This window comes from Pollicipes pollicipes, unplaced genomic scaffold, assembly GCF_011947565.3.
Source record: "Pollicipes pollicipes isolate AB1234 unplaced genomic scaffold, Ppol_2.1 Scaffold_4881;HRSCAF=5763_pilon_pilon_pilon, whole genome shotgun sequence".
NCBI classification, from domain to species: Eukaryota; Metazoa; Arthropoda; class Thecostraca; order Pollicipedomorpha; family Pollicipedidae; genus Pollicipes; species Pollicipes pollicipes.
The window spans coordinates 29,478,380-29,502,282 of NW_023596576.1; the positions used below are offsets into that span (position 1 = coordinate 29,478,380).

At 51.7% G+C, this 23,903-nt stretch overlaps 1 protein-coding gene across 1 annotated transcript; it reads left to right on the forward strand.

The window, feature by feature from the left end:
- The first annotated feature begins 7,930 nt into the window (after positions 1–7,930).
- On the forward strand, positions 7,931–22,348 carry LOC119100990 (pH-sensitive chloride channel 2). The gene is made up of 11 exons (XM_037224223.1): positions 7,931–8,482; positions 8,819–9,002; positions 11,733–11,831; positions 15,960–16,081; positions 16,396–16,478; positions 16,827–17,000; positions 17,714–17,869; positions 18,189–18,354; positions 18,774–19,017; positions 19,470–19,613; positions 20,317–22,348. The coding sequence occupies exons 1-11, from the start codon at positions 8,439–8,441 to the stop codon at positions 20,491–20,493; spliced, it is 1,593 nt and encodes a 530-aa protein (XP_037080118.1). The 5' UTR covers positions 7,931–8,438; the 3' UTR covers positions 20,494–22,348.
- Positions 22,349–23,903: the final 1,555 nt, after the last annotated feature.

Consider the following 23,903-nt stretch of genomic DNA (forward strand, 5'->3'; position numbering starts at 1 on the left):
CGGTCCTTGCGGCCGGCCATCCCGCGCGCTATCCAGCCCTCAACCGGCCGGCCAGGATCGCACCGATGCTATCTGCAGTTGTTGGTCCTCTCCCGTGCTGGTCCAGAAACCGACTCCAAGTTCCCACGGTCTCATTGTTTGAAAGATGATGACGTCACGGGTTTCAGCCTTTTCAAGTCCTCCACAAGGGACACTCAGCAGATACGTCAAACCTGTCCCAGTTTCGTCCGTTTTTCATCTCGTTTCGTTTTTGCCCCAGCGGCCACGCCCGACAATCAGATGAAGTACCGCTTTCGCTTAGTACTGGCTACCATTGTTAAGGAGGTACCGCGGGGCGGGATAAGAGTGGGAGAGCGCGTGCGTGCTGAAGCGTAGCATGAAGTGAGCCGTAGTCTCTAGCGATGTGCGGCACTCCTTTGCACGCGCCCCGGTAGCCGGTGAAATACCCTTTGCTCGGGTGGGTTGTTTCAATTAAACCCCTAATATTTAGAAAAACTGCAAAACCTAGGCACACTGCATAAAATTGTGTCAAAACTTGAGGTTCTTAGGCCACGAACTTGGGTCAAATGAGGTCAAATAAGGCTAAACTCAAGATTGGTGTCCCATCTTGAACCTAGATACCTGTTCTAAGCGGAAGATCACGGGCGTTCATTCAAGGTCCCTTGTTGTTCCAAGGTTCCAAGTTTGAATTTGTTTATGATTTGTAGACTAAAGGTACCAAAAATCTACAAAATGCTCTGAATTTTTACTCGAATTATCGCTAGGGACTACGCCAGACAGTACATTCCCCAAAACAAAGGTTTGGTCTGGGTCATTTTAGGTCAGTGACCTTCTCTGACTTTGAAGAAGTTTATTTAACATATCAGTTGCAGCCCCTGCTGTCAATAAATTCGAAATGACCATCAGAAACTACCGTATTAAATATCTCCCCAGTAAAAAAGTGGATTAGCTTTGACCTCGGTCCGACCTTCGCACCTCACTCGGGGTCAATGCAATTTTGTTGTTTTACTTAATCCAACCGTTTTATTGCCTGAGAAACTATCTCAGATGTATGGCTTTGTTTAACACTCCGTTGACACATCAGTTTCAGCGTATCCTCAGAAATTACCTTCGCCGACAGCCGCGGCCTACTTTGACCTGCCATAGGTCTGCGACCTTACAAGGTGTTCATTCTTGGTGTTCATTACATTTAATTGGTATACCAAAAGATCCTTTATTCATTGACCTACAGCCAAGGGTGTTTGAAACTAATGCGTCGCAACATTCGGATAGCGTCTATTTGTAATCCAAGTCGCTAGAGGGTTTTCGTCCAGAGGCTTCCACGAGTATTTAGTGGCATGTTGCTGCTTTGAAAATTTTCCTAGTATTATTGAGGCCCCGGCGAACAGGGCGTAATCGGGTGCTGTTTTTCATGGTCTTTGTCTCAAGTAAAAGGTGGTGGCAGGGGTGGTACTTGACGTTTTTTTTTTGGGGGGGGGGGTGTGCGACGAAACCATGAACCTTGTCCATCCTATAAACTACGCACAAATATTCACGAGTGTTGTCGAATATACTCTGCGGTCGTAATTTGGACTTGATATAAGGTTGGGTACCATGGCTGAGGGTGCATAGCCATGTACGGGGAGACAGCCGTTCATCGTGTCTCACCGAACCTACCATCCCGCCAAGGCCCCGGTCATCCGCTACATCCTAGCTCTGTGACTGGCATGTGTGTATTGATGTCGGGCGTACCGGGGCCACGCTATGGCCGGGGCGTAGCGAGTGGAACGCTAACATCATCGGGCTCGTATGCTGACCAATGCGCTTCTCAATATGAATGCATCGTTGTGGGGAGGCGTGACAGCGCCAGACGGCGGCGCACAAACATCCAGCGGCGACCCGGCAGCCGTGCTGCGCACGCACACCATCATGGAGCCCCCTCCCCCACACACACACCGCCAAATCATGCACAGGCGAACCAGTGCCTTGGGTCTCGCCTTCATCCGAATAAAAACGGTACATCTATATCTAGGGCAGATATTTTACAGAATCATCAATTCTGTCTACCTAGGGCAGATTTTCTAGTGGGCAAGTTATACACGGTGGAAAATCATGTCTGGAACGGCCCCTACAGTTTTCTTCAAAATTATCTCGTCGAACCATTGACCAATCCTCATCAATCTAACTAAAGGAACCCTATGGACCGTGAATATCTCAAGGTCAAACCCAATGGGAAAAATATATAACGGAATTTTTCATTTATTTACCAACAAATATATGCCGGCTTGCATGTCATGTAAAAGCATTTGTTAACCCAAATACAAGAATGCAAGCATAAATTGCTTTACTTGACTAGGCGAAAGCTATCGATGGATGCCTGCATGTGGGGCAGCCCATATGATTGCCTTTAAACTTGCCCCATCGAACCATAGGCCGAGTTCATCACTCTGGTGGAAGAAACCCAATAGACCATTAACGTCTGAGATGGTCAAAACGCTCTCTGGTCACAACTGCCTCTATATTTGATGCACAGGGCCTCCTTAACGCGCTGACTACGAAAAATCATGGATGTTGTGGTGGGGTTTTGCGTAACTTCCGAGTTACATGGCGTGGAACATGCCGGTTTGATATTGCTGGGCGTCTGGACTGCATCCAGATTTGGTATACGGTGCGCTCTCATTACGCTAATCGTCAAAGTCATAGACTTCGGAGTGAGATTTTACGTCAGTTTCGGCATACAAGACGAGTAAAATACCAGCTTGATGCTAGGGTATGTCGTTTTCCGGGCCTTTCCATGCTGGTTCCGAAAGATTCAAGTTTTTGGGGTGAAGTTTTACACAGCTTCCGACTTACAAGACAAGTAACATGCCAGTTTGGTGTTGCGGAGCGTCTCGATTGCTTTAAAAGTTGTTGTACAGGGCTTCTCAACACGCTGATTCTGAAAGTCATAAGCGTGGTAGTAAAAAATGAAACCAGGATAAGACGCATCAGTTGAGTTCTTTATCTTTAAATTCCCCCAAAAACTCATGGGCTTATGTTGGAAGTTTTAGTTTGGAAAAAAAAACGAGCAGGGCAAAACTTTTGGGTTGCTTTAGACAGCTTATGTTGCCACAAACTGGTATGCTTCTCGTCTTATTTGGTACCGTTCGTTTTCAAAATGATCTAATTCTGGAAAATAAACAAAGTGTTGATAGAGCACGCTAGAAAACACCATTTCCAGAAACATGGGAAATAAAGTTTTTGTTCTAAATGATTTGGACAGGATTGACAATAAGGTTGCCGTCTTCAGGAAAGTCTTAGATACTCATCGCTTACCATGTTACGATTCGTTGCCACTCAGCATCCGAGCAGACTGCCTGCTCGGACACCTTACCGCCTTCGGATACCTATTCCGTAGTGACAGTTAAACGTGCGGATATCACTGTGCATTGTTGACGTCTTTAGAGATAAGAGTTTAAATCTTTATAGCTCTGACTGCTTTCATCGCCCCTTTACCAACGTTGAGAATTTGGTGGAATGCAACCCTAAATCGAGGGCCATGGTGAATCGAGGGAAAGCAACAAGACAACTGTTTACAGCTCAGGGAGACGACACTCACTGGTATAGTTCAGTTCGCAGAAACTCTGATCCGATTAGTTTAAATCGCAGAAACAACAGTCGCTGCTATAGTTAAGAGCTCGGCGTGACGAAATTCAAGAGTGTAGTTTTGGGCTAAGAGTGGCGACGGTCAGTGGCGGGTGGCGAGTCAGCGGAGTCGGCATCATCTGAGGTGTACACTGTGCGACCGTCAGTGCTATGTTTTGGGCTCAGAGTGGCGACGGTCAGTGGCGGGTGGCGAGTCAGCGGAGTCGGCATCATCTGAGGTGTACACTGTGCGACCGTCAGTGCTATGTTTTGGGCTCAGAGTGGGCGACGGTGTGGCGAGTCAGCGGAGTCGGCATCATCTGAGGTGTACACTGTGCGACCGTCAGTGCTATGTTTTGGGCTAAGAGTGGCGACGGTCAGTGGCGGGTGGCGAGTCAGCGGAGTCGGCATCATCTGAGGTGTACACTGTGCGACCGTCAGTGCTATGTTTTGGGCTCAGAGTGGCGACGGTCAGTGGCGGGTGGCGAGTCAGCGGAGTCGGCATCATCTGAGGTGTACACTGTGCGACCGTCAGTGCTATGTTTTGGGCTAAGAGTGGCGACGGTCAGTGGCGGGTGGCGAGTCAGCGGAGTCGGCATCATCTGAGGTATACACTGTGCGACCGTCAGTGCCATGTTTGGAGCTCAGAGTGATGACAGTCGGAGGCATAGCTTACAGCGCAAAGTCGCGAAAGTCAGCGGTGTAGTTGAGGGCTCAGGGTGACGACAGCCAGCCAAGGTTATAGTTTAGAGCTCACGGTGACGACAGTCAGAGGAATACTTGAGAGCTCATAGGGACGTGTCAGGTCACGACAGTCAGCGGTATGGTGAAGAAAGCGGTATAGTGAAGAGCTCAGAGTGAAGAAAGTTAAGGGTATAGTTAGGGCTCAAAGTGGCGACGGTGAGTGGCGAGTGGCGAGTCAGAGGAGTCGGTGCCACCTGAGTTTTTAACTATACGGCAGTCGGAGGTGAATTCGTGAATTCGTCGGAATTCGTGACGTGAATGGGTGGAGCTGTCAGAGGAGCTGAAGGATTCATGAAGGTAAACAAACTCAAGTAAAGTCGAAAATGTTCCAGCTCACCCACTCCATAGACCACAGGGGCTCTATGTGGGTCGCTTAACGATCCGTCCAGTTGTTTGTGCCGCCGGTCAATCCGAGGTAGGGCCGCACGGTTGCCAGTAGCGCAGAGCTCGGTCGATGGCAGGCAAGCACCGTCCGAGGGCTCAGGGGCCCGCTCCGTCCAACGCCACCGGACCGCGCTCCGTCACCAGCCAGGTCACAGCACGTGTGGTGCCGCGCTAATCTGAGGAATCGGAGAATGAACTGGGTGATGCCAGGGGCAGCCACACGCACCCCCCCCCCTTCCCCCCTTCTTTAATGCATTAGGGTTAGGCGCACCTAGCACAGTACGCGCAGGCATCTTAGTAGATGTGGTATCGCGGCAGACGGACGAGCCGGGCGATGCCTTCCCCTCGCCTTCCGGTTCAACCTGGCCAACCTGAGACGAGGAGGGGGCGTGAGAGAGGATCATATGCTCACCAGCGCCCGCTTAGGGCGCCGCAGTCCCCTGACGTCAGCCGGTCAGTGCCTGCCCAGCGCCCCAGCTCACCAACACCAGCGCCTCGGGCCGTGGCCGTCGTCACGTGAGCTCGCCAGAGCCTGCAGCGGGTCTGCACTGAGCTCCGAAGCAGCGCACGGCCGCACAAGCAGCCCCGCTGGGCGCAGTGAGCGTGACCTGATCTGCAAGGCGGGTTGACCTCGATCGGGTCATCCGGGTCGTGCTAGGGAGGGTGGCGGGGGTAGGCATAGCGCCTCTCGTCCCCCATTGGGAACGCTCTGCTAAGAACACGATCGAACTGTGCAGCCAGGGAGTCGTTTCCCGGCGCTGCCACCAGGTGCACGGCTTTAGCGACGAACGTCGAGGTGGCGCCACCGTACACGGACAGCGCAGAGCTGCCGTTCAACTGGGGCAACGCAACACCACGTGGGCGGACCAACCAGCGCCCCAACCATGGGTACGCCGGACCGCAATAATACGCGGCCGGCGTCAAGCCGTCGGAGAGTCGGCGCTCTCCGCCCCTGAGTACACACAACAGGGGAGGACGCCTGGCCGCGTGCTTCACCACTTGAATCAAAATAATGCGCAACGTTATGATGCTTCGGTATGCTGGTTTGCAGCCCTCGGCTATCATGTCCATTGTGCGCCTGTGACAAGCTCGATTTATGGACAGACTATTCGTCTGTCGCGAAGGAGAATGCTCTAACAGAATGCGTCGAGCGTTCCATTCCCAACTTTGTGCCCGACATTAAAAACATATCACAAGAACATAGTTTGGTGAAAACTCAGGGCCAGTTACGTCCAATGACAGCATTGGGTAGTGCCAATGCAGCAGCATCAAGTTACAATAAGCAAAATGATTTTAATCTTTTCGAGTCCAAATCACTCTGTCAGCATTTTGGCACAGCTTTACACAACTTTCTTTTTGGTAGCCCCAGAGTGTAGCCTTAGTCCACGACTACTACAATGGACACGATTGGCGTCGTCATGGCGACGGCGGAATCTTCCGAGGGTCATCGTCAGTTGAGTAGAGGACCCACTTCTGAGCTGTTTTAACCCGCACATTGCAGGCCTGCTAGCTTGAAAATGATACTGCCACTGATATGAATGACGTCAGTATAAATGAACGTTTTAGACTAGTACAGCGGGCGGCGAAGCCATCTTACCGAGAAGCGCATTAATTGTAGTTGAAACCAGTGCTCCGCTATAGACCATGTGGTACTTTGTTCCTCAAAGCCCAAACGCACTTCGAAAAGAGTCACCGTGCTCAACCCCATAGATAAGAAATCAGTCATAGTCCGACCTTTCGTTGAATTCGCGCGACTGCGTGGCATTTTCACGCAAGTCTTGTGCTGCATCTCTATGGAGATACTTAAGCTAGGCAATGCTTCTTGCCTGGTGATTACTCTAGGAGCCTGTCACATTGCCTGGTTGATACTGTGGCCATAACAGATTAAGAGGGGTATGAGTCACGTGACTATTAGTCGTGATCCAAGGCTGAATATGTGTGGCGCCAGGAGGAGGGGATGCCACAAATTTCTTGCAAGGGACGACCAAATCCGGGGCCACTAGACAGATCCGGCAACCTATCGGAACCCTACCTAAGAATTTTCCACGGACTTAATCCACTTTCTTTAAAAAACCTTGTCGTTGGTATATGCAATTGACAAAAACGTCTTAGTCTGTTGGGCCCCCGGTGTTTTTAATCGGGGTCATTTCTAAGTCCGTTGGGATTCGCTGTTTTCGTGGGAAAAAGGCATTTTGTTTGGAGCATCTAAGGCTCCGTACCTATAACCTACCAACAGGGCCTAGTGTCAGCCATGCGGAGCCACCTGGAGCCAGATATTGTCTTCTTTGCGCCTTAAGGATTCTCCTTTGGGTTTGATGGAATGTTCTGTCTTGGTCATCCGGAACCGCCTGTCAGCATGATGAGGTCTCCCATAGTTCCAGGGGGGGGGGGGGGGGGGGTGGGAGCTGGGCAACAAAATGTATTTGATTCCGACGGTATATTACAGAGGGGGGGGGCTCTCTTCTTGCCCCCTGATGGCGACTCCCTGGCATAACGTAAACCATGATGCAATAATTTAATTGTCAAAATGCGAGCTGGAAGCCGATGCCCCTACTTCCCTCAGTGGCATTTACTGGCCCGTTGTGGTGGACTAAGCAATAATGCATGAACAAACAAACAAAAACAAATGCAGAGTGTGACGCATCGCTTAATGTCAGGGTCATGCAGAACAGTGCTCAAAATGACCTTCATTTCAGTTACGAGAACCGTCACTGATTATGCCACCAAACACCATGCAGGAGCCTGTGAGAGCCTGGTCCGTTGCGATACAGCCGGGCGTTTCAAAGAAAAAGCGTGGCCAATGCGTTAGCAATCTTGTCTACAGCACTCTGTGGACTCAAGTCACACAGCCAGAGTCCGCCAGCACAGCTGCAATCCGCTTTAACAAATTTGTGACACATATTTTTCCGTCATCCTGGGACTTCTTGGGCAGCCGACGTTTTGTGTTACGCTCTGCGCACGGACCCCTTACACTGGTGGACCCTGTACCCGCCCCCTCCCCACTCCGCCCACTGGCCTCCCAGCGCGCACGTGACATCACTCCCATCTCTGCCGAAGAAACAATGGCCCGGGCGTGTCCAGGGCGCGGCCGCGGGCGTAAGGCGACCCCGTATCAGCGGGGCCGTAAGGCGGCAGCCGGAGGAGTCGGCGGCGGTATATACGGCCCGGGGGCGGCGGCCGCGCCCCTCAGACGCACGCCGCGAGGCCTACGGAGGAGCGCCGACGAGCGAGAACGCTGCGAGGGGAGCTGCGGCCGGCTCCGGACCGTGGCTAGGCCGCCGACCGAAGCGAGCTGCGACCGGTTCCGAACCGACGCCAGGCCATCCGCCGAGGGGAGCTGCGACAGGCTCCGGACCGTGGCTAGGCCGCCGACCGAGGCGAGCTGCGACCGGCTCCGAACCGACGCCAGGCTATCCGCCGAGGGGAGCTGCGACAGGCTCCGAACCGACGTCAGGCCGCCGAACAAGGGAACAACTCTAGGGTGCATCGTTTCCCGTAGTCCGTCAGAAGAGCTGTCAACGCCTCATTGAGCTCGCCGGAGAAGCGTTGGGACGGCTGCCTCGTCCGGAGGAGTGGTGGCCACCTGTTCCACCAGAGGGGAGGGAGCTGCAGGACCGTAGCGGGACGGTGGAGCCGCCCCACTTGCCAAGAGCCGCAGCTGCAAACGGCGATTGGCTGATCAGTGCGGCTGGCTTGACGGCGGAGCGATGCGGCTGACTAGGCACACCGCTCTTTTTCTCGTGGCCACTGGGTGAGTTGCACGCCTAAGACCGTTTGCGTGTTGCAGGAAAGACAGCAATGGTCGCGTGAGATGCACTGCTGCTGGATAATCGAATTGCGAGGTACGCGGCTTTAGGACGCCAGCATGTGATTCATGACTATAATTAGCATAAGTCACTTGAAAGGGCACTGGTGTTTTCGCCGCAGCGTGCTTTAAGCGCGTTCATGGATGCATCGATATCAAAACATAGTGGGGCCATATAATGAACTGCCCGCGAGTCAACGATCGATAATGGCACATTTCGTGACGCGTCGGACAAACCCCAATGATCATTCGCTTTTGCCGACAATCATTTGAACCTACCAGGGTCGCGGCGGTGCTCGGCTCGGAGAGGGACACGGAGACACAACTGCAGGAGGCGTTCACTCGTCTCACCGACACCACTGTCTACGACCGCAATGTGCGGCCGTTCCCCGTTGAGGACCAGCCGGTGGACGTATACACGCGCATGTACGTCTACTTCCTCAGCAACATCGACGCGCAGTCCTCGGTGAGAGAACCTTGGTGGCGTGTCCAGTCCCGGGTGTCTTATGGGCTGTGTCCGGTCCTGACTTGGTGGCGTGTCCAGTCCTGGGTGTCTTATGGGCTGTGTCCGGTCCTGACTTGGTGGCGTGTCCAGTCCCGGGTGTCTTATTGGCTGTGTCCGGTCCTGACTTGGTGGCGTGTCCAGTCCCGGGTGTCTTATTGGCTGTGTCCGGTCCTGACTTGGTGGCGTGTCCAGTCCCGGGGGTCTTATTGGCTGTGTCCGGTCCTGACTTGGTGGCGTGTCCAGTCCCGGGTGTCTTATTCTGGGCTGCGTCCGGTCCTGAGTGTTAATTGCGCTGTGCCCAGCCTTGAGTGTCTTACTCTGTGTTGTGCCCAGGCTTGAGTGTCTTACTCTGTGTTGTGCCCAGGCTTGAGTGTCCTACTCTGTGTTGTACCCAGCCTGCAATGTCGTTTTCTGTGTAATGTCCAGTCCTGAATGTCTTATTCTACGTTGCGCCCAGGCCTGCTTGTTTTACCTCAGTCGGGTCCAGCCCTCCACTCCATGTGTAGTCCCCAGTGAGCGACACTTTGTTGTGTCAAGTTTTTTGCTGGCGATTCTGCCTGGTACCCAATCCCCTGTGGGGCATTTCTTGTCGTTCCCAGACCTTGATGGTTTGCTGTGAGTAGTGTCGCGAGGTGAACCAATCAGGGTCACAGGCGAGTTAGCCTGTGTCGCGACCTGAGTGATGTATCCCATGTTGTGCTCATCCCCGTGGTCTATCCTGTGCCGTGTTGAGGCCTCAGCTACCTAGCCTGTGTAGTGTCCGGTCTTCAGTGTGTGGTTGTGTCGCGTTCAGACTCCGGTGATGTCTTACGCTCCGTGTTGAGGCCTCAGCTATCTGACCTGTGTAGTGTCTGGTCTTCAGTGTGTGGTTGTGTCGCGTTCAGACTCCGGTGATGTCTTACGCTCCGTGTTGAGGCCTCAGCTATCTGACCTGTGTAGTGTCTGGTCTTCAGCGTGTGGTTGTGTCGCGTTCAACGCCGGTGATGTCTACGCTCCGTATTGAGGGCCTCAGCTATCTGACCTGTGTAGTGTCGGGTCTTCAGCGTGTGGTTGTGTCGCGTTCAGACTCCGGTGATGTCTTACGCTCCGTGTTGAGGCCTCGAGCTATCGACCTGTGTAGTGTCTGGTCTTCAGTGTGTGGTTGTGTCGCGTTCAGACTCCGGTGATGTCTTACGCTCCGTATTGAGGCCTCAGCTATCGACTGGTGTAGTGTCTGGTCTTCAGCGTGTGGTTGTGTCGCGTTCAGACTCCGGTGATGTCTTACGCTCCGTGTTGAGGCCTCAGCTATCTGACCTGTGTAGTGTCTGGTCTTCAGCGTGTGGTTGTGTCGCGTTCAGACTCCGGTGATGTCTTACGCTCCGTATTGAGGCCTCAGCTATCTGACCTGTGTAGTGTCTGGTCTCCAGCGTGTGGCTGTGTTGCGCTCAGACCCCGGTGGTGTCTTACGTTCCGTATTGAGGCCTCAGCTACCTGACCTGTATAGTGTCCGGTCTTCAGTGTGTGGCTGTGTTGCGTTCAGACTCCGGTGGTGTCTTACGTTCCGTATTGAGGCCTCAGCTATCTGACCTGTGTAGTGTCCGGTCTTCAGTGTGTGGCTGTGTCGCGTTCAGACTCCGGTGATGTCTTACGTTCCGTATTGAGGCCTCAGCTACCTGACCTGTATAGTGTCCGGTCTTCAGCGTGTGGCTGTGTTGCGCTCAGACCCCGGTGGCGTCTTGCGCTCCGTGTTGAGGCGTCGGCTCCCTGACCTGTGTCGTGTCAGGTCTTTAGTATGTGGCTGTGTCGCGTTCAGACCCCGGCGTCTTACGGTCCGTGTTCGGTATGCGTCGTTACTTCCCGTTCTCAGTGAGCTATTCTGTGCGCCGCCCGTTGAGTTGGCGTCGGTGACTCAGCCTGTGTCGTGTTGAGTCTTCCGTGATTTAGTATGCATCATGTTCAGTCGTCGGTGAGTCGTTATGTATCGTATTCAGTCGTCGGTGGGCCAGTCTGTGTCGTGTCCAGTTATTGGTGAGCCAGTCTCCGTCGTGCTCAGTCCTCGGTGAGTCAGTATGTATCATGTTCAATCCTCGGTGAGTCAGTCTTTGTCGTGTTCAGCTCTCGGTGAGCCAGTATGTATTATATGCTGTCCCCGGTGAGTCGGTCTGTACTATGTCCAGTCCTCAGCGTGTCAGTATGTGCCATGCCCAGTCCTCGCTGACTTAATCTGCGTCGTTTCCAATCTCGGTGAGTCAGTCTATGTCGTGTTCAGCTTTTGGTGAGTCAGTATGTGTCTTGTCCAGTCCTCGGTGAGTCAGTATGTATCATGCCCAGTTCTTGGTTATTCAGTCTGTATCGTAACCAATGCTCGATGAGTCGGTCTGCGCTGTGTTCAGTCCCCGATGTAGTGGGCTGGGTGTTCGGTTCAGATGCAACCATTTACTCAGGTTATGGAATTTGAGGGAGCAGATTTAGCCGCATGTTTAGATACGTATGTTCTACAAATAGCATATTGAAGCAACGAAGGTGATCGTCGTATACAAAACTTAGTTGCTTCCTGTATTTTCAAGTTTCCGGATAGCTTCTAATAAATTTTCGGTTTCCAGATATCTGGTGAATGTTGAATGAGTACGGCTATCGATATTACCACGCATCGTTCAATTCAATGACCACAACGCACCCCGTAAGGTACTGTTTATGCTCTGTTGTCGGCAGGAATTCTTTGTGCAGTTACTGGTGCGTCAGAGGTGGAACGACCCACGGCTGAAGTATAACGTGTCCAACCGCTGCCTCCACGGGGAGGAGTGGCACAAGGTGAGCGGCCGGGCGCCCAACCCACGGTCCCGGACTGCCGGTTCCATCACGTCCCTCGACCGGTGGGGAGGGCAGCGGAACGGCGCCCGAGATGCGAAGACACGTGACGTGCTTTTTAACAGTTGAGTCGCTGACAGTGAACGCCGCGCAACGTATAGGTTCCAAGGGAATCGCCCCAGGAGCGGATGTGTTCTGGACATCCGCACGGCTCGACACTACCGTGGGCGCTGACGCGGCGTGGCGGAACCGTTGTCATGTAACGATGCCAGATGCAATACAATACGCACGGCCGGTGTGCCGTAGTTGATCATAAATGGTCGAATCTCTTGGTCGGCTCACAAACGTAATGGTGGAAGCATGCCACGGTATCCAAGGCAACAGTCAACAGAGCACGAGAACCCTTTATTCAAGTTGTTTGTCTCAGCCCTTAAATCGTCTAATCAGCCTTTAGTCTAATAACAAAAATGAGTGGCGCCACTGCAGCAGCCATCAAGACATGACAAGGAGATGCATTTTACTCATTTTCGAGTCTAACTTACGCTGTCAACGCTTTGTAACAACACTACGCTTCTTCCCTGCAGTTGTCGCGAGCACCGTCGTCATGACGAGTGCAGAATCTGTTGAGGGCCGTTGTCAGCTGTTAGGTAGTTTTTTATTCGCACGGCGGGTGGCAAGGGCCAGTTATCGAAAAGCGCATTGGCTGAAGTTTGAAATGGGGCGTCAGTACAACAAATGTGATGCTTCGTTTCCCAAAGCTAAAGTGCGCTTCGAAACATCCACTGTAGAAAACGCCTTAGGGGATAAAGCAAAGCCATATCATATGCTTCGTTAAATTCGCGGCATAATAGCTTCATGTTCTTTATCTGTTTTTTTGTAAACAGTGTTTCAAGTTTTTGTAGCATTAATTACCGCAAACATTAAAAAATGCACGTTAAAAAGGCAATGCATACTCAATGTGTTATTTTCATAGTGGTAAGCAGGAAGTCCAATTATATTTGTTCTGCCTTACTCCAAATATAAATTATGAGCTATTCAGAGGATTTTAAGAATAGTGACAATGCTGATCCAATCATACGCATCTGATGTAACAAAATGAAAAATACAAACCGGTGGCATACTCCCTTAAAGCCGTAAAACTCAGAATCCCAATCTGAGAATTGTGCATTGCAGTAACATGTTTAGTTCCACTGGATTCTATGGAAAAGGGAATTCTCTCTGCGTCGTCTTTATGTTTATGCCTGTGTTTTATGTTTTATGTTTATGCCATGTTTGTGCCTGTGAAGTGCTTTCATCCATAGTTGGTTTGTCACCTGCACTACTCTCAGAATCGAACGTCTTTTTGACAAGTTGTATACTCATGGAGTGATTGTGCTATGTTTACTTACAGATAACCTCATGCCCCCCCCCCCCCCCCACCCACCTTCCACCACATCCATCACAAATACAAATAAACGCTAACGCCGGTCACTAGTAAGCGTAACGCATAGTAGAGCATGCTACAACACCCATTCGCAGAGGCTTAACATTAAGCCGTTGAATTTAACATTAAATGGTGATGCATGAAAATAATTTCTCTCAGAAACATTCGTGTCTACTACCTGTTTTGATATTCTTATCCTGGGCTTATTATGAGGCTGTGATGAAAGCATTTAGGACGAAATAGCTGCATTACAAGCCTCGTGAACAGCCAAGAACTGCTTAAAAACATTGATATAAGGTGCACGCAAAAGGGCTGGCAAGCATCGTACCTAAATGCCTTTCATTTATGGTGTGGAAGGAGGCTCTGTTTGGAAAAGAGCTTCTGCTCCTACGCCGAGTGGCGGCTGCTTTGTCTTCCACCATCACACACACCGATGCCTCTTGCCACCTTGCCACCTTGCCCTCGAGGCCGACACAGCAGAAGACGTGTCATCGCCTTCTATGTGGCCCCGCTCTCCACTAACGTCGTCCGCTGCCTGAAGCGTTCCAGCGCCAGCACGGTCCCAACGTGGCGGCGGCTTGGCCGTTCCGCCTCGTTTGGTCGGTCCACCGGACTCAATAGCGATCGGGATGTGGTGCGAAAACGCCGCCGTTTTGGCGCTCGCTGTGCGGAGGCGAAAAACTCAAGGAACCGTAGAGCTCTCAGCAGAGGTGCATCAACATCGAATCTGAGGAGGCAAGCTGCAAAGACCTGCTACGTTTGTTAGCTGAAGCCCCGACTTGATGAAGGCATTTTTTACTGTTCTGTGATGACGATGGGCCTGTTGAGTCTTCTCGCATCCACAGGTTCCCCCCCCCCCCCCCTCTCCACCCCGTGAGGTGGAATGCCGTTTTCTCCTGATTGCCAAGCGTTTTGAATATCTGCAAATGAAGACTAAGTTAAGTCAGAGCATATACTCATCCATATAAAAATATTTCCTTAAGGTCCTGCAAAGTTTGGATTGATACCAATTATCATTCGTACCACACATAAACGACTTCGGCCTGGTTTACCTCAAAATGCATGACGGGATCGTCTTGACCAAGTTACGGGGCTTGACCCACCGTTTATTTGATCTTGATTGTCCTTATACAGATGCATATCATGCATCATTCGATACCTGTTATTTAATGTCAGAGTAGCGCTAACCTATGTGAATGGACTTAACATTTGGTATGATCTAGTTTTCAGCCTAAAATGACCGTTGTAAACATAGCGGGCGTCAGTGATGTTTACGTCATCACGTGGGTAACCGCTCAGTACATTTAGAGCCACCGTGTACGAGGAAACTTGCTTCAAATACAGTTAAGGACGCATCCTGCGTAAAGAATGGCTAAGCACCGACTTTTCATATTTTTGCCAAGAAGACCCTGCAAAATCCGGTCTTGCACAGTTCAAACTGTGTGACCCGATGAACCAAGAAATTCTAAGCATCAGGTCAAGTGACGACGGTTATTTCTAGTTAAGTAGGGCGGTGCGAGAGGCACCGCGTCCCATCGAACAGCTCGGCAGATGGCCTTTGAAACGAATGCTGGTGACCGTTGCACGGTGCCCCGTATTGGGTAGGCGGCGGGCGAGGGCGTGTGACCCGGGCGGCGCGGCGCCAGCAGGGCCGGCCGCCGCCTGGTCACGGTCTCACGTCGGCCATACATGGGGCCGACTCGGAGCGTCCGGGGTGGGGCCGCCGGCGCCGCTCCACGCGCCCAGCGCCCCTGCGGCTGAGGCGCCCAACCATACGGCCTGCAGCAAGGCCGGGCAGGCACCATATCCGTCTCCCGTTCAAAGTGCAGTTTCGAAGTGGAGCATTGGAAGCTAGTAATGTCCCCATCAGAACGCATGCTATCTTTTTGGTCTGCCCGGCGAATCATAATTGCAAACACGTTAATCGCATAATTGCAAATCACAGGAATTGATAGCGTCGAAGGAGATGCATTTTCAGGCGTTGTTCGGTCACAGCACCTACATATGTTCATGTGCAATCATGAGGATGTCGTATTTGATCTCAAGTGATTTCGGGTCATTATGTATGACCTACTATTATGACTATGATGCCTTATTCTCGCAATACCCAAAATCACTCCTGTTTATTGCCAATTATGCACATTATGCCTGCATTTCGTATTTGGTTGGTTTTGGCTAGTGTTTTGTGGAACATTATGTCATAACTTACATTATATTGCATTTATAATATTATATATATATATATATATATATATATATATATATATATCTAAGCATATGTCATTACTTGCTTTTAGCATTGCGGACATTTCTAACGATCATGGTTGTAACCACCGGGGGGCCAAGGAGCCACTATCCCCCCATTTCCCCTAAAAGGTCTGTTGTCCCCTCCAACTTTGCCCGCAGAATGCAGGATTTTACGCTTTCCCATTTAGCATGTTATTTTCAGGGCAGGTTGTCCGTCCGATTCTAGTTGGGCCTCCAATCTTGATACGTCCTACCCGATCTTAGAGTCGTGGTTGCATCCATGGTGGCGAGTATAATTGTGTGCAACAATCAGTTACAGAGAAGAACAATGACACTTTGCAGCGATTGCCGGAGCCATAATCCGGTCCGTCAATACGTGATATACATGCTTTGCCATTGCCGTGGGTGGTGCAGTTAGCATATAAAAAACAATTCTGTGCAACGGTCCTATTTGGCCGCAGACGCGCATGTGGGTACCCACTACCTACTTGGTGAACCAGAAGGACGCCCAGATTATTGACGTCAGCACAACCAACACGTTCGTGTCCGTCTGTCCGGATGGCGGTGTCCACTTCAGCTTCAGGTACCCGGCAGACGTCTTCCCTGATGCTCGTGGCCAGTGTGTTGCCTTTGTTTGTCCAGATATTTGTGATGTCAGTCTGATACATATGCAGTTGCGATAAGCTTGTCACTGCGCTCTTCTGAGACGACTGGTCTGCCAAGCGCATACATGTCCCTGCAGGCATGTGCAGCTTTGTTTGCTAACATGCGGATGTATACGGATTTGTCTCGTTTGCTACGCGAACAGAGTAGTTCAGTGAATGTCAGTAAATTGCCTTGCGTTGCTTCCTTCAAGGCTTGCGATTTGCTCCATCTAATTTGCTGAGCGTTTTACAGAGTGAAAACAACTTTGTTCTGCGACATGTATTTGAAAAAGTTCCCGTTCGACAATCAAGTATGCCAGGTTCTGCTGGAGAGTTGTACGTATTTTTTTTCTCAACTTTAACAGATTACAACTTTAACAGATTTAACAGAACTTAAACTTATTATTCCATAACTAAGTCTTCGTCAGGACATGTTATGCCTGCTATATTTTTCCCTGGCCAGTGATGTCAGTGATATTTGATGTGTGTGATAGTGATGTCAGATTGTTGTTGCAAGTTTGTTTGTGCTGTGCACGCGCACCATTTGGTTCCGCCTATTTTGAGGTGTTATTTAGCATCTTGGAGGCATCATACATGGGCCAGTAAGGTACGAATGGATCGATGAATTTACACCTTGTTCGTGAGTAATGTTTCGCCGCCTCACCAAGTCTCCTGCGTTTTCAGGGCTGCACACCACCCAAGATCTCGTCATGACATGGGAGAGTGACACACCGATTTCAAGCAACCCCATCGCCCTGGCGGAGTACGAATTGACCTCCTACCGTGTCTCCAACTCATCCTTCCACTTCCCCAAGAGCTCCACCTTCAACGAGGTCCAATGGCGGACGGAACGAGATGGTGAGCGACAAATTTATGGTGGGGATGTAAGGCGTCGTAAACGTGTGTGCCCGCACGATCAACCCAACCAGTTGCCCAACCGATTATCTCAGCAATTCACTTCACTCCCACAGCGTGGGGTAGATAGCTCCCACAGGGTGTGGAAGTGTTTTATGTTTATGTCATGAAAATTGGCCCCATAACCCTGGTTACTATGACGCCATGCGGCATATGAGACGAATTATGCAGTTGCTGAGCGTGTACTCAACCTAATAACGCACGAGATACATTATACGTATTATACACATCACGTCCCCGACGCTTGCAGGAGAGAACACGAATTGCTCGACCCTTGCGTTTTGTCTGATCGACCCTCACGACCAAATTGCTTGCATCCCATCCCACCGTTATTCATTTCTTCTCTTTGGTATCTAAGTCATGAGCTAACCTTATCACTTGTAACAACCGTCACAAGAAGAGACCTTGCGGCAGATATGCTTGCAAGCCGAATGATAATAACTGTTAAGCGTCGCCACACTTATCCTTCCACAACGGCTTGTTTGGCCCGGCACCTTAGCTATAACGGCAACCAGACCACACCGCATTACTTACTGAGCTCTGGCACCGCAGCGGCACAACTCTCCTGATGTGATAAGGATAGGGATATGATATGATAGGATAGGATAGGATGGAATAGAATAGGATAAGAGTCTAACCCGTCCGTCTGCCGGCAGTGGCCACCTACAGTCGCCTGATCCTGAACTTCTACATGTCCAGGGAGCCCGGCTACTACCTCCTGGACTATTACATTCCCAGCGGCCTCCTCGTCATCGTCTCCTGGGTGTCGTTCTGGCTCAGTCCTGAAGCGGCACCCGCCAGGGTCACACTAGGTCAGCGCGCTGCCTCTCTTGTTCACACGCCACACACTCTGCATCCAGTGTCCTCGGAAAATGATGACGCTGCGTCCGAGCACTTTTATCGCCGTCCCGCAAGTCTCCGTCCGAGAGCATTGGTGAAGACGGAGTATAACGGGTGAAGCCAGTCGGTTGCTGACTACTAAGAATAAAGGAAGAAACGGCGCTTGCTTTGTTAGATGACGCAGCCTGCATACTGTGCACGACTATTGTAAAAGCACGATCAGATATTGCTGGGATAACTGGAAGTGATGCATTTGTGGATACACTGCGCTGTTTCATCACTACGTTACAGGCACCAGCACGATGCTAACGTTCATCACCCTGTCCAACTCCATCAAGAATTCGCTGCCGAAAGTGTCCTACACGAAGTTTGTCGACATCTGGCTGTTCATCTGTACCACTTTTATTTTCCTGTCGTTGGTGGAGTTTGCATTCGTAAACACCATTCACAGGCGCAGGTACAGTGCAGGCGCCTTCTGTCCGATTGGCGCGGCAGGCCACTGACGGCTCAGATCGGCTGCTCAAGCTGTTCTCTGCATTGTCTGTGCTTGATAACCTAAGAAGTATTAGTATTCACATGCAGTTGCATAAAATTAAACAGCATTAGCGTGCACGTTGCCACTGAGCATCGCCGCGCAGCTGTTACGCAGCTGTTACGCAGCTGTCGCAGTTACGCATGTTACGCAGCTGTCGCGCTTAACGCAGCCAGTCGACCCTGGATCTTTCATTAGGAAGACTTTAAAGATCAAACAGCGATGTACGGAACAAAAACATCCAGCATTAAGTATTTTATTTTTCCTCTCAAAACTCCGAGCTCAAACTAACCTCATGCATCAACGTCATGCATCCTCAACCTCAACGTCATGCATCCTCACAGGAAAAACGTCGCTCTAAAGAAGGTGACCACCAAGCACGTGCTGAAGTCGACCCTGAGTCCCAGCGCGTCACGAAACAACCTGAGCAAGTACGGCCCTGCGGCGCACCCCCGGCTCTCCAGCTCGTGCAGCACTCTGGACAAGCTCGGTCACACCAACATGGCCATGTCGCAGGGCTCGCTGCTCGTACCGCCGTCACCGAAGTCCCCGAACACTCCCAGCGTGTTCTTCGTCGGTGTGGAGGAGGTCAGCGGCGAGTTTGACGTCGGCTAGGTTTACAGACGTGGGGTTCGGAAAGGCGCTCGGGTACGCTCAAGGATACTAAAAACAATCTTCGGTGGTCGGTGAGGACGCTTGGTAGAGTCGGTCCACATAAGTGAGTGAGATGTTGCATCACTGAGAGAAGTGAGCAAGTAATTGTTGTCAAATATTCCTGACTGTGTGTAAGCAACATGAGACAAACGTGAGTTGGGCCTTAGCACCTACCTTTTACGTTCGCAAGACATAATTACAGCATGCAATGATAGAAGAGTCTATTTGTTTTCGATTACAGCCATGCTATGAAATTATGATACGTGACCAACATGACCATGAAATGGCTGGCATGCCGTACAAACTGACGCTTGCGTCCGGCGCAGTTGAACAACAACAAAAACATTAGACAATACACCAACCACCGTTCTTGTACGCCTCTTCAGGACATTAGCGAGTCAGGCCAGGCAGGAACGAATGAGAACAGCAACTACCTGACGGTGAGATCGTTGGACTCCTACATCGGCCCCGACAACGCCAACTCGACGGTCACCTCTGAGAGCGAGCTGGGCCAGACACTGGGGCCACAGGTAAGCCATAGTTATGAGCAAGGTAGCCGGTGTTGTACTACCCCGATCACACGTGGTCTATGCTGATCCCACCACACCCGGCGGTTTTCTTCAGTGGTATACAGTCATCGCTTGTTGGCTGGTTACAGTTGTAGGTCTCTTTAACTTGTTTTTGTGAATTCACGCCCGAAACTTCCAGCGCTAGTGCATAAGCCTGGTCCGCGTACCAAGGATCGCATCGTGGAATTTCGGCATGCATGTGATTATGATGATTGTCCTCCAAAAGAGCTGCTCACTTTTAGCTTTTTGCCTATTTTCTTCTCGCCTTCGATTTTTAAACATGAACAGTCATGTCCGTAGGTGCTGTAATGTACTTCAAACTTGAGCCGGGCACAGCTGTAACAGACAGGAGCCATTAATCACGCCGCGCACCTGTCCGGTGTGAGGCCTGCAGCGACATCACGCCCCATCCACCCTGTATCCACCCGCCGACGCGACCCAGACCCTGCGTGTCGTACGAGCGCGAGCCCACTCGACCGGCCCGCGGACGAGCGTCGCGTTTCAGGCAAGGAGCCTGGGCCAGAAGCCGATCCAACAAAGACGAGCGTCGTGTTCCAGGCACGGAGTCTGGGTCAGGAGCAGACCCATCACAGATGAGCGTGGTGTTCCAGGCACGGTGCCTGGGTTAGGAGCAGACCCATCACAGACGAGCGTCGTGTTCCAGGCGCGGAGCCTGGGTCAGGAGCCGATCCAACAAAGACGAGCGTCGGTGTTCCCGCGCCCCTTCATCGAGATGACGCCACCACAGATCGCCAAGTGGATCGACATCCGCAGCCGCTGGCTCTTCCCTCTCTGCTTTCTGGGCACTAACATCGTCTACTGGATCTTCATCGCATTCTAACTGAGATATAGCGGACGAAAAATGGCGTATGGTAGGTAGGAAAGAGGCGAGTCGTTCTGTCTGGCCAACGTGCAGAGTTGAAGAAGCAAGTTCGCACTCACGGCTAAGGGCAAATGATCATTTGCTTAAATTTCCAATCCCCTCCCACTCACGGCTTCTGCGAGAGAGGGACAATCGCTTAACATATCCACTAGTTTAAGGCGGTGGGCCAAACTTTTGCCTTATAGGTCATGGAGAGCGATATTTTAGAGCTGCTGTCTTTCATGAGATTGCCGACACGAGCGAGGTCGGCATGCCGGGCGTCAGCTGACGGTGACTCCTCTGTCTGTACTCTTGTCCTTCACGTCTGACGTACACCACTCGCTTTACGATCGCGGAATGATGAGGTGTGCCCCATATCGGTGTGGGCTGCAAGTGCCGCGGCAATCCGCCGGCGTCGGGAGGGAGTGGCGCCCATAAACCGGACGCGCGACCCGCAGCCTCGCACGATAACAGATTTATTGACAGCGCGGCGACGCCGTCGATGGCCAATTCGTCAGGCGGACAATAACTGTCGAAGTCGCCGACAGGCGGGTGGGAGTCCCGCGGCGCTATCGCCACGTGACAGGACGCCCGCGGGTCTGGCTCGACCGCACCCGCCGAGTGCTGACTCAATGTCAACGCCAGTCAGTGCCGATTGCGAGAGGTACGCTTGCGAGCAGTTGCAGCGAGCGTGGCCTTCCCATGGGTCGACTTCCGGAGAGGCTAAGTGCATGGAGGCGCTAAGTCGCCACACAGTATCGCACCGCAGCCCGGCGATGACTTGATGTTGGTGCAGAAGGAGCGTCGATGTAGATGAGTTGACCTCGTGGGGAAGGTCACGGCGCCCATGGGAGAGCATTGTTCAAATAAGATGTCGCCCCAGAGTTTATCATAGTTCTTGGGCAGGACATCTGAGCCCCTGGCGGAGCAAATCACATGTACGATGCACATCAGGTGGGTTCTATTAAGCCGCCATCCTTGCTGCAAGTGTTGTGTCGGGTTGCCAGGGTCGATATCAGCTTGTACGATGTGTTGTGATATCCTGTGCGCATTGACGCGACCGCGTAAGATTGCACGTTCCCGCATTCAGTTAAGAACAAGGCTAGTGCCAGTAGGCTGGCGCAGTTACGAGCTTGAAGGACAGACATCGCTGATTCCGAATCAATATGTTGGTATGTGCGCAGATTGGTGGGTAGGGATATGGTGGTAGCAAGGCGATCAGCAGCTGGCGCCACATTACGGTGTGTTATCCACTTATAACGTCCTCGCCCCCCTGGCCAAACGGCGACACGCGGCAGGTCAGAATAACCGGACCGTTTCTGCAAACGTGATTGATCAGTCAGCTCAGTATTGGACATCGAGCTGCGTCCGCCAGCCATAGTGGTGAGCAGATAACTGTGAGATCGCGTGCGGTTTCAGCTGCCCAGCGCCCCGTTGCATGTTGGCATCAAATACACATGCCTGACGTGGCTATCAGTCATATCTCCCTGTCCTGAACATGCGCGGATGCCACCATTCTCAGATCTCACGGCATCCAAACGTTGAAGTAGGCCACCAACAAGCACGCAGCTTTATACTTCGTCGTAGTGGTCAGAGTAGTGCCCGCCAACTTAAGCCCTCATTGCCAGGGTTTCATCGGTGATTTGCCCGACTCACAGTAGCTCAAGATGCATCGCTGCAAGGACAATTCAGTGGGCATGCGTGTGCCATATACGGTTGAAACCCAGAGAATAGAAGAATAATAAATTGAAAGTAATCACCCATAATGAGCTTATGACCGGTTTTGTCCCGACGATTGCCAAGTGACATAATTATGACGTACTTGGAAATATCGAGATGAAGCGTTTTATAATTTGGCGCTTAATGCTTTCATAGAATAATAAAAGAAGTGGGTACGTAGCCTCATGTATTGCATAGTTCCCTCAGCGACCGACAAGACAGCGCTACCGTCCTACAAGCGGCTAAAACAGTACCTGATTAGCCATTCCCGATGCAGCAGCTGTTCTGACCACGGCACTACTAAACGTGCCAACAGATCAAACCTACACGTTGGATGGGAGGCTTCCCATATCTGTTTGAGAGTTGCAGGCCAAATACAAGCTGCGAGGTTAAGAAGTGGCGGCACGAGTCTCAACGATAGTGGCAGCACAGGAGCGTCTACCAGTGAGCGCTGCCGGCCTGTAAGACAGATCACGTTCAGCCCGCACACAGTGAACACGCTCGCCAACGACAGCAGCTAGTCCGCGTCGTCAGATTTCAGGCGTGGTTACCACCGGACGGGTGACATTTCGCGGTTTGGGTGCAAGCCATTGTGAAAACAAAAGACTGGGACCGCAATGGCTTCCTGAGTGACGATAACCAAACCGACAAAGCTGACGATAACCAAACCACGATTGCAGCTGACCACGAGAATCAGCATAGAGCGAGATTGAAGGAGCAAAGCACGACGATCCACAGGGAAGGAAAGCATCACAATCCAATGAGAGCCAACTCCCAAGACGGACCATTTGTACTGCCACGCACATGCAAGGGGACAGGCGGGTCTCGCGCCCTGCATTTCGTCACGTCTGAGCCGCCAACCAACAATCCAGACCGAACGTAAGGGGCAGCAGCGAGGACGGCGACACCGCGGTCAACGCTGACACCCTGAACAGAACCGCGGACGGCAGGCCGCGCCATAAACTCGTCAGTGCCATAGTGCGGCTTCACAAGAGGGTGCGCCAGTCGGCGTCTGCCAAAAGCCGGGCCAATCACAACCGGGACTAGAAGCACAACCGGACTATGCGGTCGCTATCTAATCACACATCTAGGCAACGTATTCTGTACCAGTCTGTTTCTGATGACGTGGACATCGGACGCCGCTGACGCCAGTCCAGTAGCGACGTCGGTACGGCACGCTAGCAGGGCGGAGTCCACACAGACTAAGACGCAGTCGTCGGCACTGCCCGCCCGCCGTCCCGTCCCTAGGTAAAGACGGTCACGGGGACCTTGCAAACCATCGTTTTCGCAACGCAGAGTCAACCACCATAAAGTGGTGGTTCATTACGGCGAAAGCTACGTCAAGCCATTCCGTGAAGCGTCATATGTGCTGCTATGACGTAAGAGCAAACGAAGCCGACCACAATAAGTCCGCCTAATCCACCAACAGCCGGTACACGCCCCGGCGGCGGGAAGTGCACGATAGAATCGCGCAGATCTATCAGCCGCGGACATATCCAAGCAAAAGTTCTTCGAAAGGGACTGGTCGCACGTGTGCTCACACGCTACAGGAGGCCACATAGCTATCGACGACACAAAGACTGTGCTGTTTTCTACAATGGTGTTTTGCGGCGATGTCTATTGCAACAGCAAGTGCATAGACCTTCCGTTCGCAGAGCCCTTTAGACCGA

Excerpts from the sequence above, each read along its gene's own strand:
- LOC119100990 (XM_037224223.1), top strand. The coding sequence starts at position 8,439 with ATGCGGCTGACTAGGCACACCGCTCTTTTTCTCGTGGCCACTGG. Across the intron at positions 16,479-16,826 it reads CCAGGTTCTGCTGGAGAGTT|GGCTGCACACCACCCAAGAT; the intron begins GTACGTATTTTT and ends CTGCGTTTTCAG. Across the intron at positions 18,355-18,773 it reads AACACCATTCACAGGCGCAG|GAAAAACGTCGCTCTAAAGA; the intron begins GTACAGTGCAGG and ends GCATCCTCACAG.